The sequence below is a fragment of the Colletotrichum navitas genome (assembly GCF_030913465.1).
Source record: "Colletotrichum navitas strain CBS 125086 chromosome Unknown LY79scaffold_13, whole genome shotgun sequence".
Classification (NCBI taxonomy): domain Eukaryota; kingdom Fungi; phylum Ascomycota; class Sordariomycetes; order Glomerellales; family Glomerellaceae; genus Colletotrichum; species Colletotrichum navitas.
In genome coordinates this window covers 284,691-298,849 of record NW_026850559.1, presented here as the reverse complement: position 1 = coordinate 298,849, position 14,159 = coordinate 284,691, and the positions used below count along the sequence as shown (strand labels likewise).

Sequence of the window (14,159 nt, the reverse complement as noted above, 5' to 3'; positions counted from 1 at the left end):
CATCCTAATGCTGGGGTAGCCCAAAAGCAACAAGGAGACCAAGGGAAAATCAAGCATCTACGAATAGAAAAAAAAAAAAAGATGAAATGAAACTCTAAGATCCGGCCATCCATCCCACGGCACGCCGCAGAGCCCAAGTGTCGTCGGCTGGTCTTCCTTCCAGCACTGCCATCACTCACGCTCCGCCACACCGGGCCCGGGTCGCGGAGGAGTAGTCGCGAAAAAGAGCCTGGCCTCGACGTCACTGGGCGCCTGGGCATGGAAGCTTTGGCCTCCCGCCCAGCCCAACTCTATTCCCAAAGCCGTTGCCCGCCATCTGTGGCTAATCATGTCGACGATGATGTCGCCTGATCAGAGAGGATCTTCATGCCCTTTCGTGCACTACCGATGATGGGCCGCTCCAAGAAAGAATACCTTCTCCAAGAGGGGGGAGCACCAACGCCATGCGTGTCGCAGTTTCTGTTGGACATCAATACATACATCGTCCGTTGAGAAACATTCACATTGCAGGAGTGCGCCAAACAATCGTCAAATGCACGCCCGAAAACGGGGCCTGGAATTGTCCGCAACCGCTGATCGATCGCCTGCAACTCCACGTTTTTCTTCTATCGCAATGCCTCGCAGTTTGTTTCCGATCAAGGCCCCTCCGAGAAATTGGGAAAGGAGAGAAGGAGAAAAAAAGAAAAAAAAAACCGGTCTTCGCTAAGCACCCCCGGCCTCATCATTAGGCCGGTGTCATCTCTTCTGAGCCGGACGAGCCGGACGCGCCGTTGCCTTGTCAGGTCTTGGCCCCCTCCCACGTCCAGGTACGGCCTCGAAGACTCGTGGCCTCACCCTGCCCTTCATTTCCCGGGGTTATAGTAAAAGCGCAGTGAAAGCCCGATTTTTATGCATGTCAAGAAAAACGAAGGAGAAAAAGAATGCCGGGGTGCGCACCTCAATAGAAACAACCAAGCCCTAGACCCGGCCGGCGGTGAAACAAAACGCCTTCTTGGGCAGCGGTGATGGACAAAAAAGGCGCGCTAAATTTCTGTGGAATTAATTGTCTGCCGGGCCCCACGTTCCCCCCGACCGTACTCCAATTTCCTTCCCCCCCCAAGGCTGGTGCGCAAGAGGGACGACGGACAGCACGGCAAACCCAGAGTGGTGTAGTAGGATTCGTGAGCTGCCACTGGCGTTCGTGTGACACATACCACGGCCAACCTCAGACAAGGAACCGTGTGGCGCTGTTGCATCATCGGACGATGGAACGGATCTTGTCACAGAACTTGCCCTTCCGCGTGCCGATCAGATAGGCTCTCTCGTAGCCGCCCCTCAAGGCCGTCAACCTCACCCCATTCCCCACACAGCTTCTTGCTTTCCAGTCGCAGGCCCCAGGATGCCACTCAGCCCCGTCCTTCCGGATCCTCGGAGCCTGTCTACTTGGACTGTTGCTGCTGCTGGCCTTCGTACAGTCCAGTGTAGTATCCAGCGTAGTACCACGACATCAAGAGTCTTTTAAGGCCCTCGTCTTGTACTGCAAGCTCCATGGTTAGTCTCGGCTTCTTTCATCCTTTCACCCAGGAGGGAGAGAGGGCGGCTAATGTCATTCCAACCAACACCCAATCGACCGCCGGGAGTGTTTGCATACCTGTGCCGAGGAGGCTTTGCGGGCCTGTTGTCGCAGGACCTGGGATTGCCTCGGCGGTAGCCACGCCGCTTGGGTTTGTCTGAACCTGGGAGCGAGCAAGGGACACGTTAGTGGACGTGAACAGAACGCATGAACGAAAAAAGCCAAGCTTTTCTGATCCGCCTGGATTTTCACCTGGGGAGGGGAGGGAGCGATGGGTTGTTTTACATCCGTGCTGCTGCAAGCCGCCCCCTTTGTTTTGTTGCCTCCCTCATCGTCGTCCACGATCTCTGGCTGATCGGCCGCCTCCGTTTGCGTGTCGATGGTCCTGCGGCGATCATGACATGTCAGAGGGGTTTTTTTTTCTTTCCCTAGGGTGGTTTCCGCGATGCTCAAGGGGTAGGGCTAGCCGTACTGGGGCTCTGTTTCCCCCTGGAGATCACCGTCTTCGAGCTTGCCCCCTTTGGCGTGGATGCTATGATATTTCTGCCAGGACCATCAGCTACTGCTCACAACGGAACCGTCGCCCGTTCTGAGACGCGGAGGGGGATCACTCACCTTGTACTCATCTAGCGCCTCATTCCATGAGTTTATGAGGGCGGAGTCATCCCACATCTCAGCATGCGTCATTTCGATATGATTGTCAGCCATACTGCTGAGCTCGATCCTCCGTGTCTGAGAGAACCGGTCCTAGTCTGTTAATGTTGACAGAAAAATATCTGAGCACCAATTACGACGCCTGCTGAGAACCTCAGACTGTCGAAAGCAGAAGCACTGAAGCAACGGGAGACTGGCGCAGTAGGCTGTGAGACCAGAAAGCGTCTGTCAAGGCCCAAAGAGCTGTGGGAAGAGAGGTTCTCCCAAGTAGCTGTTCGTGAATCCGTCTGCTGAGAAATTGCCGATTGTGGCCGGCTCTATTCTGTTATGGAACCTGATATTCCGACCAGCTCCGGGTTATTTGCGCTGTGTGTTGTTGGGATCGTTGTGGTTCCGGGATCGGTAAGTGTGAGATGGTTGTCTTCTGAGCCTGGCTGGGATTAGACAGCGCTGACTGCGGAATGTAATTCACGGTTCTTGTCGTTATCGATTCATCAGCCTGAGGCTTCGCGATTCTTGCTAGAAGAAGAAGTAGGCATCAACAGCTTTAACATGGGAAGTGCGGTTCATTGGTGAGCTTCTACAGTTGATAGCAGCAGCTTCACAATTAAGGTTAGCGCCGGTGGTGCTGGGAGAGGATGGGCCCTCTCGCTTTTCTCAGCACTGGTGCCCCGCTAAAAAGTTGCTGGCTTGGGCGGTTGCGAGCAGCGCATTGGCGGGGCTCCGTCCTCACCGCCTCTGTGTAAGGGCGGCAGAATCTAGGAAATTTTTAGTTTTTTTTTTTGCTTTCGCGCCTGTACTCGGTCATGTGTGGAGACCACTGCTTTTTCAGGGACCGACAACAAGTGCCAGAACAAAATCGCAAAAATGGCCCCCGAATTGAGAAGAAGAACCAGATGTGAGTTTGGTCTATGCTGCGCGACTGTTGTTCAAGTGACTAATTGTCTACAACAGCGGCGACGGCTGCGGCCGAGAAGCAGCCCGCGGAGACGACGACCGAGGTCGAGAAGGTCGAGAAGGTCGAGCCTAAGAAGGTGACCAAGAAGACGACCAAGAAGACAACCAAGGTCGAGAAGGCCGAAGAGGTCGAGGAGGTCGAGAAGGTCGAGAAGGCTACCAAGCGTAAAGGTATGCTCAGATATAATGTCACATGTGTGCATCGGCTGACGTGCGACGTATGCAGCTCCCGAGGAGGCTCAGGCATCCCCCGTCGCCGCGAAGAAGCAGAAGCCTGCCAAGGCGAGCGCCAAGTCGAAGAAGTCGAAACCCGAACCCGTCAAGGAGGCCGAGCCCGAGGCCGCCGAGGTCGCCGAGGTTGCAGAGGAGTCTGTCGTTGCTCTGGATGATGGCGGCAACTCGGACGATGAGGTTGACGCCGACATCCAGGCGCTCGCTGCTGGCCTCGACTCGGACGCCGAGAAGGCGCCCGCCGGCAACGGAACCTTCAAGGAGGGCATGGACGTTGGCAAGGTCCCGAAGCACGCCAAGAAGCAGAAGCAGTTGACGAACGGCAAGAAGGAGGAGCCTGGCGTCGTCTTCATCTCGAGGCTGCCCCACGGTTTCTACGAGCACGAGCTGAAGGGGTACTTTTCACAATTCGGCTCCATCAACCGCCTGAGGCTGGCGCGCAACAAGAAGACGGGCGCCAGCAAGCATTACGCCTTCATCGAGTTCGCCGAGGAGAGCACGGCCGAAATCGTCTCCAAGACCATGGACAGCTACCTCCTGTTCGGCCACATCCTCAAGGTCAAGACCGTCCCCCGTGACCAGCTGCACGAGGACGTCTGGAAGGGCGCCAACAAGCGCTTCAAGAAGATCCCGTGGTCCAAGATCGCCGCCGGCGAGATCGCGAAGCCCCGGACGGAATCGGGCTGGACCCACAAGGTGTCCAAGGAGGAGAAGAAGAGGCTGGAGCGCGCCCAGAAGCTCAAGGAGATCGGGTACGAGTTCGAGGCTCCCAAGCTGAAGGAGGCCGTCGCGCCGCCGCCGGAGCCGATGGCAGTCGACGCCCCCGAGGAGCCCAAGGCGATCGAGCCTGCGGCGGTCGAGGAGGAGAAGACCGCGGAGGAGCCTGCTGTGGAGGAGGCCGCAGAGGTTGAGACGCCCAAATCTGCCAAGGGCAAGGCGAAGAAGGGGGGCCGGAGAAAGTCCAAGGCTTGAAAGCTCTTTAATGATATCCCCTCGTCACGAAGTGTTTTTTCCCCGTCTGTCTATTGGGCCATCTATCAAAAAAAGTATTGTTCCGCATAGGGTATGCTACTGCGTTTCGTCGTTCGGGAGTCCAGTCAGATCAAAAAACACGGACATGTACGTATACATCTACATAGGTAACATCAGGGATGAGAGCATGTACGCGCATAGCGAACCCGTCGCACCCATCTGAAATTCATGAGAATTTGGGCAAGCACCGGGATTATAAAAGGCGGATATCGGTCTGCTTCAGCGTCAAAGGTGAACAAGTCAATGGAAGATGCGCTTGTTCGAGTGATATTTCAGCGAAGGGTAAAATATGTGAAGAAGAAAAGAGGAAAGGGAAAAATTTCCAGACAGAGCAGACCCTTCTTGAGGGGGTCGTCGCTCGATAAGATAAGGATGACTAATCCCGCCGGACCCGCCGCCCGGCCGAGGTTTGCGCCAGTTAGCAGCACACAGCGCGGCGCACCTTACCTTGCATCTCGTACTGCGCCGTGGGGATGCATGTCGTATACAGGTATTTTATATACCTTGAGTACTTTGGTAAGCCTCTGTCATATCATGCAGCTCGTATAGGGTCATCTGACGACCCAAAAGACGATCAAAAGACGATGACAGATGGGGGTTACACGGGGTTTCTGATCATCGTATTGGCTGCCTATTTTGATTCTTTCTACTATGGCCCGTGTTAGTCAGTTGACCGGCCGTCCAAGCCGCCGTTTCACATGGTGATTATGTGCTTTGAACACCGTAATAGCTCATGCCCGGGACTGCTTACTACTCCCCTGATATGACTTTTATCGCCATCAGTCATAATAGAATAACCAAAGATCGTTTAGGGAGTCAATTCTTTGACAGCCAAAGTTCAAAGGGTGGCTGACCTGTGGCACTCGCGCACTCGCGCACTCAGCGGTAAAGGGCTATGGCCGGTGCATCCCAGCAAGCAAGCGCTTATCGCTATCGGCGGCATGTTTTGTGGGCCCCTCGACCAGTGTGGGGGGACCTGGAGTACCTAGGGGAGCAGCACCTCCCGCATGGCAAGTGAACACGCTCGCTAATTTGCGACCTATAGCTTACGTGGTGTAAGTACATACACACCCGCCAGCTGCAAACTGTCGACATCTCGCAGCCCTCCCCTAACGACCGACCCTCAAGAAAGTAGAGCTTCCTGTCCGCGCCCACCAGCTCAAAGGGCTATAACCCACCTCCCGATGCATCTGAGAAGTCACCATGTCGGCCGCCGCTCCCTCTACTGATCCGGTTCAAAATGCATCTTCAGGTTCGTCGATTGACTCCCTCCCGCCAACATAATGCGATGGAATGGGCTAACACGGATGGTCAACACCTGCAGGGAAGAAGAAGGGCGGCAAGAAGAAGAAGAACAATGCGAAAAACCCCAAGGAACCCATAGAGACGGATGGCGTAGACCCCCAGCCCGAGGATGCTGAGGATGGCGATGATGAACCGGAAGCCCTGGTGCAGGTGGCACTCCCTAGATCCCTCCCCTGCCATCTCCACCGAACAGGTGTCTAATCATGTATACCATCGCAGGCCTCTACACACACAGAAAAAGCCGGGCCCGACGAGCCAGCCGACAAAGACACGACGGCCAATGGTCATATCGAGCGACCGACCAGCAATGGACACGCGAAACCCCCGATAGAGAAGGCGGCCCAGGAAGAGCACCAGCCAGTCAGCTCCGACGCTACGGCAAAGCTGGATGCGCTGACAAAGGAACGAGAGGCGCTGAGGTCAGAGGTCGAGCAACTGCGGAAGCAATTGGAGACCATCCAGGAGACGCACAGCGAGACTGTCACGCAGCTCAAGTCGGAACTGGAGGAGACGTCGACAGCCAAGGAGCAGGCGGAGGAGAGTTACCAGGCGCTCCTCGAGCGCGTCAACCACCTCAAGTCGACGCTCGGCGAGCGGCTCAAGCGCGACCGCGCCGAGCTGGAAGAGGCCAAGGAGCGCATTGAGGAGCTCGAGTCGCAAAACGAAGAGCTGCAGAATGACGCCAAGGCATCGCAAGAGGAGGTGGCCAAGCTCAAGGAGGAGCTCCAGGACACGTCACGCGAGGCGACGAGCCTGCGCAGCCGCAGCAACCTGTCCCAGCAGAACTGGGTCAAGGAGCGCGAGGAGCTGATGAGGCTCGTGTCCAACCTCAAGGAGGAGGTGGAGACGACGACCAACGCCATGGGCGAGTGGGAGGTGATCGCCATGGAGGAGCGCTCCGTCAAGGAGAGCCTGGCCGAGAAGGTGTCGGAGTTGGAGGAGCAGGTCGCCAACCTCCGGGACGGCTACGAGAGCGCCGCGGCCGAGCGGGACAACCAGTCGCACGTCATCGACAACTTGCAAAAGGCGCTGCGCGAGATCCAGGACGCGCGCAAGCGGGAGCTGCGCGAGATGGTCGAGACATCGGAGGAGCAGCTCCAGGCGATGAAGAAGCTCGTGCAGGAGGCGGATTCCCGGGCCACCGAGGCTGAGGCGGCCAAGGAGAACCTCACCAAGGAGCTCGAGCGGACGGCGCCGTTCGAGAAGGAGGTCAAGGAGAAGAACCTCCTGATTGGCAAGCTACGGCACGAGGCGATTGTGCTCAACGACCACCTCACCAAGGCCCTCCGGTACTTGAAGAAGACGAAGCCCGAGGACAACGTCGACAGGTGCGCCCCCTCCTCCTCCTCCTTCCGTGGTACTCTTTGTTATTTTATTCTTGCCACGTAGACCCCCCGCTAACGCTTCCTTTCTCTCGCCACACAGACAAGTCGTAACGAACCACCTCATCCACTTCCTCATGCTGGACCGCTCCGACCCGAAGCGGTTCCAGATCCTGCAAGTCATGGCCGGCTACCTCAACTGGACCGACGAGCAGCGCGAGCAGGCGGGCCTCGCCCGGCCCGGCGCGTCCAGCAACAACCTGCGCCTCCCGCCCTCGCCCTTCCACCGCACGCCCAGCACGCCGTCTCTGAGCGCCGAGTTCTTCTCCGAGACGCCCACGTCGGCCAACAAGGAGTCCCTCGCGGACCTGTGGGCGGGCTTCCTCGAGCGCAGCGCCGAGGAGGGGCTCGACTCGGCCGTCGGCGGCGGTGGCGCCACCCCGCGCGACCGCAAGGACAGCGGCAGCAGCGCGGCGACGGGCCCGACGAGGCCCGAAACCCGGGGCGGCGGATAGTGGAGGCCGTCGTGGTACGGGGCGGCGTTGTCGTCGAACCAGTAAGCCCTTTTCTCAGGTCTTCACGGCGGGGAGGGAGGGAGCGGGGGGTGGAGGCAGAGCCTCGAGAGGTTTTGGGTATACCAGAGCTTTCCATCACTTCTCATACACTCTTCCGAGCAAAAAAAAAAAAAAAAAAAAGACGTATGTTTATACCAACAAAACAAAAAAGCTGCTCTGGCGTTCTGTGAGAGTGAGACATGGGCGCGGGGGGGGGGGGGCGGGAAGGCATCTTTAGGCGCGCCGAGAGCGTCCAGCATAATTTCTCTCGCCCTTTTTTTCTTCTTTTTTTTTCCTGCCGGTAAGAAGGGGAGGGGAGGAGACGGGTTACCACCCACCCCACTCCTTTAGTTATAGATGTCAAAGAACAGGCCGGGTCGGGACTCGAAGAGTGTACGATTGGGGTCGGGGGAAGGAACGCGAAACGGGTTGGACGGACGGACGGACGGACGGACGGACGATCGGTCAAGGGATATACAATTACACTCATGGTGGATGGGTCTCACCACCAGCCCCGAGAGGCGTATTTAAAGGAGAGGAGAAAGTAAGAAAAAAGAAGAAGAAAAAAAAAACGTGGTCTTCAATTCCGGGTTGTGGCGCATTTGTCTATATATTCCCCCGCCGCCCCCCCATATGTGACTGCCTCGGAGAGTCTGCCCGCTCCGGACGGCCACGAGGTTCAGCCAGCCGGGGTCCTAACTGCACGTATTCTGCTTTCCGGGGACCCTGGGAAAGCGGGTGCTGGCTCGAACCTCTCTACACATGCTGCTGTTCCATCGACTAACACACACACACACGCACACGCACACCCAGTCTACTGCGCCTGGGCCATCCCCCCGGGCAGCTTAAAGACCCCCTCGGTGTACATCTCTGCGTCGGCCGTGACCTGGCGGATGTTGATGCGGTTCTCGAGGGCATCGTTGACGCTCTCGACGACCTCGCGCTCCTCCATGGCCTCGCGCACCATCTGGCCCTCGCGCAGCCAGTAGGCCTGGCTCCGGGCGCGCAGCTCCTCGTCGCGGAGGGCGGTGTTCTTGACGATGCCCAGCGCGCTGAGCTTGCTCTTGACCGTCATCAGCGCGCGGTTGCCGGCCTCGATGCGCTCGGCGTCCGAGGGCGGCAGCACGAAGGCGCGGCGGGTGGCGCTCAGGAACAGCAGCGCGCCGATGCCGGCGTCGAGGGTGGCCAGGCCGACGAGGCGCAGCGCGCGGGCCTTCCAGTAGAAGAAGTCGAGGTCCTGGAGGCGCGTGGCCGTCGAGTTGGCCGAGTAGTCGTACGAGTTGACGAGGCAGGCGTCGGCGAAGGCGAGGGCGGCGGCGGCCATGGTCGCGTAGGGCCGCCACCGCGCGCCGTCGCGACCGGTGAGGGCGGAGGAGGTGACGGCGGCGAGGACGATGAGGTTGACGAGGTGCGGGAGGATGATGGCGGGCAGGGCGTAGTAGAAGTAGGACTTTGGGTCCTCGGACTTGCAGAAGGGGCAGTCGGCGAGGGTGTCCGGGCCGAGGTGGAGGTACAGCAGGCGGGACTCGAGGTTGACGAAGCGGGCGCGGAGGCGCTCGTCGGCGGCCGACAGCAGGCCTTCGGGCCGGAGGGAGGAGAGGCGGTTGAAGAGCACGTCGACGGGGATCTGCAGGCGAGACTGCGTGAGGGCGAAGACGTTCTCGGGCGCGAACGGCGGCAGCGACTTGGCGAGGTAGACGAGAACGACGCCCGTCAGGATGGCCAGCGCGCGAGCGACGGGGGGCGGGGGGGCGATGGGTTGGGCTCTATGGCGGGAGGCATCGCGAATGGATTTGTAGGCGGAGATGACTTTCGGGAGGAGGATGGGGCCGAAGACGAGGAGCAGAGATCGAATCCTGGTGCGCCGTTAGCCTCGTCAACGTGATTTGTGTGCGTGTAGCTTGATTGGTGATGGTGATGGTGGTGGTGGTGGTGATGTTAGGTCCGGGCGATGATGTAGTTGGGGTAGCAGGGGGACATGTGGCTACTACTTACTCTGCCCAGCCAAAGGCCATGATGGGCGACGACGACGACGACGACGACGACGACGACACGCAGATCGTGCACGGGGACCGGGTGTTTCGTAAAGGAAGCAAGCTTCAAAAAGCAGCCGGTCGTCCTCGAGCTTGCGCGACAACAAGGCCTGACAAACTGGCCTTTGTTTTTATCGGGGTTTTTTTTTGGTGGTTTTTTTTTTTTTAGTATTCCGGGAGGTCAGCGCGTAAGGCTAGTGACCTCGGGGGACACGACACAGAGATGGGTTGAGTTTCCCGCCAAGAAGCTTGGATGCGGCTTACCTAAGGTGACATCCTGCCCGGGCGACTAAAGTTAGGAGCTGTTTCCGGCACAGGGGTATGCTGGCTAGGAATGACGGCACAATGATGTACCTCCCTGCAGGTACTGGAGGGGCCGGAGCTTCTTTTTTTTTTTTTTTTTTTTTTCCTTTTTTTTTCGACCGTCACGACACCAGCCGGCAGACAGAACTTTGTAGGTCATCACGAGCATTTCATTGGCGCACCGCGCTAAGCATAACGATTACGGATTATGCTACTGCTCCTAGGTAAGATAACGTACATCCAAGCCAGTCATCCATCGTCGCTGCTTGCAGTGCTTTCCTTCTCTGGATTCATTCTCTCTGTCTCTCCTCTGTATTGTGCTAATGTTGAGAGGCCGTCAAAATCTCGCCTTGGTTTTTTTTTTTCTTTTGCCCGTCGCAGCTCCGAGTTGGTCGTGATCGGCGCCATGCTTCCACTCCGCAATCCGCGAAACAAAGTACTTTTTGATTTTGTGGTATATCCCAACGCCGCCTGATGAGTGATGGAAAAAAAAAAAAAGTGTCAAAACTGTGAAAACCCAGGAATCCCTCGCAAGACAAGATGAAGAAAAAGAAGAAGATAAAATAAAGCAAACCACAATGCAAACGATGCTGCTGCTGCTGGTGGTCGACGGGTTTGCGGATGAAAATGCTGCGCCTTCCCCTGAACTTAAGAGCGCAGTCGTTGTGTGTAAACATATCATAGCTTGCGCCCAAACATGAAGGACCCGTACATGCCGCCGACCTCGGCGCGCGCAACAGGGATCTTGCGCATCCCCCAGTTGTCGGCGCCCATCTTCCACCATCGGTAACCGCGTTCCTGGTCCTTGCTGTGGTCCTGTAGTCGGACCATCCAGCATCGGCTTCCGATCTCCTGCAGGGACCAGCCGATGCGCTCCAGCGCCCTGTTCCGAGACAGGCTTTTGAATGACTGCTCCGAGATCTCCACCACCTCGAGTGGCATCGAGCTCGGCTTCAGCAGCGAGTTTCGGCTCGAGAAGAGGTCAACAATGTCCAGCTCGTTGCCCCAGAGGTCCGACAGGTCGAGGTACCGCAACGTGTGGGGCTCGTCCGCCTGCTCCTCCTCCGTCTTCTTCTCGTCGGCCGGCTCGAGCAGCTTGGCGGCGGCATTAACATCCAGGCCGCGCCCGACGGCAAGCTCCTCGAGGCACTTTGTCAAGGGCCGCAGAAGCGCAATGTGCTCCTCGTCCATGCGGCTGCCCTTCAGGCTCAGCGACTTGAGTGTCTTGGGCAGCACGGGGATGAGCTGCGAGACGTCATCCACATCCAGAAGCTGGTGGCTCCGAGCGTCCGTGGCCACGCTCAAGTAGACCAGGTTCCTGACCGCCGGGTGGGTCGCGAGGAAGTTGATGACGTTGGGCGCCGTGAGCAGCGTGCACTTGGCAATGTTCAAGTGCGTGATGTTGGCGGTCTTCGGGATGGACTGCAACGCTCGGTCCGTGATCTTGGTCTGGGCAAGGTCCAGGTGCGTGACGCCGGCCAGGCGCGGCAGCATCTGCTCGAACAGCGCCGACGGCAGCGTCAGGCACTTGTGGAACGACAGGCGCGTGATGGAGAGCATCTCGGGCCAGTTCATGGCCACGAGGGACGTGAAGGCGTTCTTGAACGCGGGCGACGTGCACCCGGCAAAGTCCAACGCCCGCAGCCGGGGCATGTCGAAGAAGAGCTTCTGCAGCACCTCGGCACCGAGGTCGTCGTCGATATGTTCCATGGCCAGGAACTCTTGGAGGTGCGGCGTCAGCTCCAAGCACTGCAGCAACGTCTCGGCCGTCAGGTTCCGGGTGCCCTTGCGCTCGCTGACGGACGCGAATAGGGTCGCGTTGTTGAAGTGGCTGAAGTCGATGCGCCGCACAATGGTGCCCAAGGCGGGGTGCGTCGTGATGTTGGAAAGGAACTTGCGGAAGATCTTGGAGTGAGGGATGGTGATGTGCTTGTACAGGGTGTTCAGGGTCGCGGCATGGATCGTCCTGGAGGTCAGCAGGAGCGACATCAGGTCGACGTTGCGGCGCGCGGTGCCGTACGGCGGGGGGATGTCGAGAACGAGCAGCTCAATAATGGATCCTGTGCCCAAGTCAGTCAGAAGGCCGGCCCTTGTTAGGTCTCCAAGTAGGGAGACAACGACGGCAACTCACCGAGTATCTCGAGGGGGAGGCTCTCCATGGGAGCACGGCCCTTGCCGCGCTCGTTCTTGCCCTTGGGAGACGGCGGGGGAGTGCTCCATGCCATGTGCAAGGCCTGGAGGTCGCTGAAGCTCCTGCTCGCCGTCTTGCCCCTGACGTTGATCTGCTTCCAGCCCTTGAAGCTGGAGGCAGGGTACCAGCCGCCATGAAGCCTGCTGCTGGGCAGCGTGACGGGTGGCATGAACTGGACTTCGCCCATCTCGAGGGAAGGGGAGGCAACGGGCGAGGTTGAGGGTGAGGGGGAGTCGTCGAAGACGGCAGAGGTTATTTTCTGGGCGTAGGAAGAGACCTTGGAGGAGGTGAAGGTCTGAGCTAGGTCCGAGTCGTTTTCGCGGATGGATGAGAAGGAGGACCTGCCATTCTTTTCCGGGGTCGCAGGTCGGTGCGGCTCCGGGGTGCCCATTTTGTATTCGGTCAGAGTGTGAGATTGGTTGTGGCCTGTCGGAGCAGCTCTTGGTGGGGTGTGGTTCTGGGACGACGAGGTTTGCGATTGCAGAGGTCGCGGAGCTGCCATAGCTGCGGGAACTCTACTTTGACCTCAAAGGTCCGCAGGCCGCTGCGCTTGCTGTTTCAATTGTTTGTACGACACACAAAAAGTAGACGCGCGCGCGCACACACACACACATACACACGCACACACACACACACACACACACGTTTGTCCCTCTTATTGTTTGTCTAGCCCTGAGCAGGTGGGAACAGGAGAAATGAGGGTATGTAGGTGCGGGTAGGTGTGTCGAGTGGTAATGGATTGGGCAATACGCAGAAGGAGGAGCTAGCTGGATGAGTTGGGAAGAAGACAAGCAGCAAAGGCCGGGGGCCGATAGCGTCGACAGAGCAAAGCCAGAAGAGCCTTTTTCTATTAGTCAAAGACCGGGGCTTTTAGGTAAGAGGAAATTGTGGTGATGCGGGGAAGATGGTGGTTTGGCGTGTTCAGGTGGTCCGGCCTCAACCGATTTGTGATGTTACTAGACCGAGAAGAGCAGCTTGGGGGAAACAATTCGAGACGGGGGGAGGGCATGCGTGGCACAAGACAAGACGTGCTCCTCGCAATCGTTGAGGTGATATACCAGGTCTGTCGGAGAAGGGAGGGGGGAGAACTAGAGAGGATTGACAAGTATATGGACTAGGCGTGAGACTTGAAAGACCAGGGGCAAAGATAGAAATACAAGTGTGACGAAGGAGGGGAACGACGACGACGACGACGACGACGACGGATCGCGACTGGGCTGGCTTATGGTGATGATGGTGATGGTGGTGATGGTGATGGAACTGAAGACCGGGAGTGTATCGCAAGAGGCAGGCAGTTGTGGGCGGTCGTCATGCGGAGAGAGTGGCTTGTAGCCGGGCGCATGTATCTATCTGTATGTATGAGCGCGCTGGCCGCAGATTATTATAGCAAGCAGAAGAGGCAAAGAGTTACTCTTGGTTAAAAATTGGGTAATAGAAACAAAGGAATGGAGACTTGGCTCGTCACATGAGCGTCCAGAGCTTCATCCAGATGGAGGCGGGGGGGGGGGGCTTGTCAGTCCCAGGACATGACACGGCGCGGGTAGTGCACACTATACATACGGTACGCCAGGCCAGGCCAAACCACCACCGCCACGCCCCCGGGTGACATGCTTCTCTCGTGCTCACGGACGGGAGACGGCGTTCGCAAGTGGTTCCGTTGTCTAACGCCCCCCCTGAGATGGATGGGATCGGGGTCGGGGTCCAGGTCCAGGTTCAGGGACAAACTCCACGTTGGAGGGATGATGGGATGGGATGGGATGCCAGATGGGCGTGCCGCCTCAGGAAAAAGAAGGTGCTGGCAACGCACGAAGCAGGCAAGCTGCCATTGGACGGGGGTTTCGTAATGGAAATGGCCTGTGTGCCTATGTGTGTTTGCGTGTGTATCGAGTTTGGGGCCAGCCGCCGATGAGCAAAGAAGCACGGCATCATCATGGCTGAGGTTCGCTCGATGATTGAACGACGGAGGCGCGGAATGTGTCAAGGAATGTCCATCTTCCGCCACTGCTTGTCCGACATTCGCCGGAC

General features: G+C 58.0%; 6 protein-coding genes across 6 annotated transcripts; 3 read left to right on the top strand and 3 right to left on the bottom strand.

Moving 5' to 3' along the window:
* Nucleotides 1-1,418: 1,418 nt before the first annotated feature.
* Nucleotides 1,419-2,239, bottom strand: LY79DRAFT_667551 (uncharacterized protein; the record flags this gene model as incomplete). The annotated part of the gene is made up of 5 exons (XM_060563391.1): nt 1,419-1,516; nt 1,631-1,715; nt 1,838-1,937; nt 2,025-2,095; nt 2,168-2,239. The coding sequence occupies 5 exons, from the start codon at nt 2,237-2,239 to the stop codon at nt 1,419-1,421; spliced, it is 426 nt and encodes a 141-aa protein (XP_060416976.1).
* Nucleotides 2,240-3,073: 834 nt separating this feature from the next.
* Nucleotides 3,074-4,027, top strand: LY79DRAFT_482384 (uncharacterized protein; the record flags this gene model as incomplete). The annotated part of the gene is made up of 3 exons (XM_060553274.1): nt 3,074-3,104; nt 3,161-3,334; nt 3,390-4,027. Coding segments are annotated over 3 exons (843 nt in total), but the record flags the coding sequence as incomplete, so codon positions are not given.
* A 1,602-nt stretch (nt 4,028-5,629) lies between these two features.
* On the top strand, nt 5,630-7,568 carry LY79DRAFT_510160 (uncharacterized protein; the record flags this gene model as incomplete). The annotated part of the gene is made up of 4 exons (XM_060554135.1): nt 5,630-5,678; nt 5,751-5,881; nt 5,951-7,059; nt 7,157-7,568. The coding sequence occupies 4 exons, from the start codon at nt 5,630-5,632 to the stop codon at nt 7,566-7,568; spliced, it is 1,701 nt and encodes a 566-aa protein (XP_060416974.1).
* Nucleotides 7,569-8,167: 599 nt separating this feature from the next.
* On the bottom strand, nt 8,168-9,651 carry LY79DRAFT_701572 (uncharacterized protein). The gene is made up of 2 exons (XM_060564927.1): nt 9,603-9,651; nt 8,168-9,463 (listed from the first exon to the last, which is right to left on the bottom strand). Exons 1-2 carry the CDS (start codon nt 9,620-9,622, stop codon nt 8,422-8,424), a joined length of 1,062 nt encoding a protein of 353 aa, XP_060416973.1. The 5' UTR covers nt 9,623-9,651; the 3' UTR covers nt 8,168-8,421.
* A 424-nt stretch (nt 9,652-10,075) lies between these two features.
* LY79DRAFT_76447 (uncharacterized protein) lies at nt 10,076-10,520 on the top strand. Its single transcript, XM_060565116.1, has one exon. The coding sequence runs from the start codon at nt 10,152-10,154 to the stop codon at nt 10,416-10,418; it is 267 nt and encodes an 88-aa protein (XP_060416972.1). The 5' UTR covers nt 10,076-10,151; the 3' UTR covers nt 10,419-10,520.
* A 101-nt stretch (nt 10,521-10,621) lies between these two features.
* Nucleotides 10,622-12,636, bottom strand: LY79DRAFT_509938 (leucine rich repeat domain-containing protein; the record flags this gene model as incomplete). Its single annotated transcript, XM_060554105.1, has 2 exons — nt 10,622-12,003; nt 12,075-12,636. 2 exons carry the CDS (start codon nt 12,634-12,636, stop codon nt 10,622-10,624), a joined length of 1,944 nt encoding a protein of 647 aa, XP_060416971.1.
* Between the last annotated feature and the right edge of the window lie 1,523 nt (nt 12,637-14,159).